The sequence below is a fragment of the Meriones unguiculatus genome, chromosome 1, assembly GCF_030254825.1.
Source record: "Meriones unguiculatus strain TT.TT164.6M chromosome 1, Bangor_MerUng_6.1, whole genome shotgun sequence".
Classification (NCBI taxonomy): Eukaryota; Metazoa; Chordata; class Mammalia; order Rodentia; family Muridae; genus Meriones; species Meriones unguiculatus.
The window spans coordinates 158,639,188-158,641,598 of record NC_083349.1 but is presented as its reverse complement, the minus strand read 5'-3'; the positions used below and the strand labels follow the sequence as shown (position 1 = coordinate 158,641,598).

Below are 2,411 nucleotides of genomic sequence, written 5' to 3'. Positions count from 1 at the left end.
GCAGCCCAGTCTCCAAGGGGGTTGCCCAGTAAGGAGAGCAAGGGCAGTCTATAGCATGAACTTGCTTGCCTGCTCTTTGATCACCTCCCCCTCGTGAGGTGGCCTTACTAGGCCACAGAGAACGAGGATCCAGACAGTCCTGATGAGACCTGATAGGCAATGGTCAGATAGAATGGGAGGAGGAACTTACCTATCAGTAGACTAGGGAAGGGACACAGGGGAGATGAGGGAGGGAAGGTGAGACTGGAACAAGATGAGGAAGGGAGATACAGCCACTATACAAAGTGAATAAATTGTAATAAATAATATAAATAAAATAAGTAAAAAAAGAAAAAGAAAGAAAATTCTCCAAAGGAATCATTACATCAATGATGATGAAATTACTTCTACGCTTTCTGTTTTTAAGGGCTGGACCTCCAGGGATTAAAATGGCACTGTCATAGCTACTCTAATGAGGACCTTTGGATATGAAACCCTTGGGGAGACAGAGAAAGTAAAAACCGGTCTATGAATACCTCATTCAATAGATCTTCCTACTCCTGGAAGAAAAACCTGTACTTCCTTCTACAGAAGATATGGCTTGATGACCTAATACTCATACTATCTGTATTTCACACACAGGAACATTTTTTTTTTATATCTTCAAAAACAAAGTAAGTACTTGATAGTCATTTCTAATTTCATTAAATGTAGTTAATAGTCTGATCAGGTAGGATTTAAATGAATAACTCATTCATAAATCAATTATTTTCTATGTTTATATATATATGTTTGTAAATAATATAAATTTTAAAATTTACATCATCCCTTATGAGGGATTTACTACTGGTGGGAAGCTAAGCTAGAACACTCAACTGTGGAAATCATTTACACAGTCTGTTATCTCACTTCTTATGATAATTTATAGAACCATGCATTTATTCACACATTTTATAATTTATTTTTTCATCATGATAAATAAGGTTCATTGTGTATATGCATAACTATTCTTTCTGAACTCTGCATGTGTTTCAATGCATAGGAACTTCTCCATTCAAACACATAAAAAGTAAGTAAATGAAAAATCAGCATGTATTTAAATCAATTGCATGAGAATACATTTGAGTTGAGAGTAAAATTTTATTTCTAACCTATCCCCAAGTGATGATGAAGCATGACCACTCTATGTTTGATCTCACTTTGTTTCTATTAGGTTGATCAGCAACATGGAGCCTGGAAACCAAACAGGCATGTCCTACTTTTTTCTGATGAGACTAACCCATGATTTGACAATGGAACCCCTCATATTTGGCCTCTTCCTGTTTACATATCTGGTCACAATTTTGGGAAATTTGCTCATTATTGTCACTGTCATTTCTGACTCCCATTTACAGACACCCATGTACCTCTTTCTCTCCAAACTTTCATTTACTGACATCTGCCTAAGTACAACCACTGTCCCAAATATGCTGAAGAACATCTACACACAGGATCAGAGCATCAGTTACACAGGCTGCCTCACTCAGGCCTGCTTTGTTTTGAATTTTGCTGTATTAGAAAGCTGTGTCCTTGCTGCAATGGCCTATGATCGCTATGCAGCTATTTGTCATCCCTTGAATTACACAGTAATTATGAATCAGCACTTCTGTGGCATACTAATTCTATTGTCCTTGGTCATTAGCATTGCGAACAGCTTATTACAGTGTCTAATGGTACTTCGGCTGTCATTTTGCACAAACGTTGCACTTCCTCTCTTCTTCTGTGAACTTGCTCAGGTCATCAAGCTTGCTTGTTCAGATACTCTCATCAATTACATCCTTATATATCTTGCAACATTTATATTTGGTGGCATTCCAGTCTCTGGAATCATTTTCTCTTATACTCGAATTGTCTCTTCTGTTTTGAAAATATCTACCCTGAGAGGAAGGTACAAAGCCTTTTCCACTTGCGGTTCTCACTTTTTAGTTGTGTCTTTGTTCTATGGTGCAGCAGTGGGGGTTTACGTCTGCTCTGCAATTACTGTTTCACCTCAGATAACTACAGTGTCATATATGATGTACACAGTGCTCCCTCAAATGCTGAACCCTTTCATCTACAGCCTAAGAAACAGGGACATGAAAAAAGCCTTGGGTAAAATTACCACAAAGCTATCTTGTCTTCTGTAATATGTTAACTGATTTGTACTTGGGTTATATTCATGTGTTCCACAGAGACAGAATTCTCATAAGTAAGAATGTCTGAGTTTTGCTGTGTTCTTCTGTATGTACATGACAAAACATCTATGCATACATTATCGCTTATTCACAATTCCCTATGTTTTGTTCATGATGTCGTTTTAAAAGTGATATTTATAATACACATGGGATATATTTTCTCATATCAAGTATCACAAACAGGTAAAAAGCTTCTCCTTTTAATAATTTTGTCATGTA

The 2,411-nt window shown here is 36.9% G+C and overlaps 1 protein-coding gene across 1 annotated transcript; it reads left to right on the top strand.

Annotated features, from left to right (window-relative positions):
• Nucleotides 1-1,202: 1,202 nt before the first annotated feature.
• Nucleotides 1,203-2,144, top strand: LOC110541170 (olfactory receptor 7G1-like). The gene has a single exon (XM_021627966.2). It carries the CDS (start codon nucleotides 1,206-1,208, stop codon nucleotides 2,142-2,144), a length of 939 nt encoding a protein of 312 aa, XP_021483641.1. The 5' UTR covers nucleotides 1,203-1,205.
• The last annotated feature ends 267 nt before the right edge of the window (nucleotides 2,145-2,411 follow it).

Coding starts and splice junctions, on each gene's coding strand:
- LOC110541170 (XM_021627966.2), top strand. CDS start 1,206: ATGGAGCCTGGAAACCAAACAGGCATGTCCTACTTTTTTCTGATGAGA.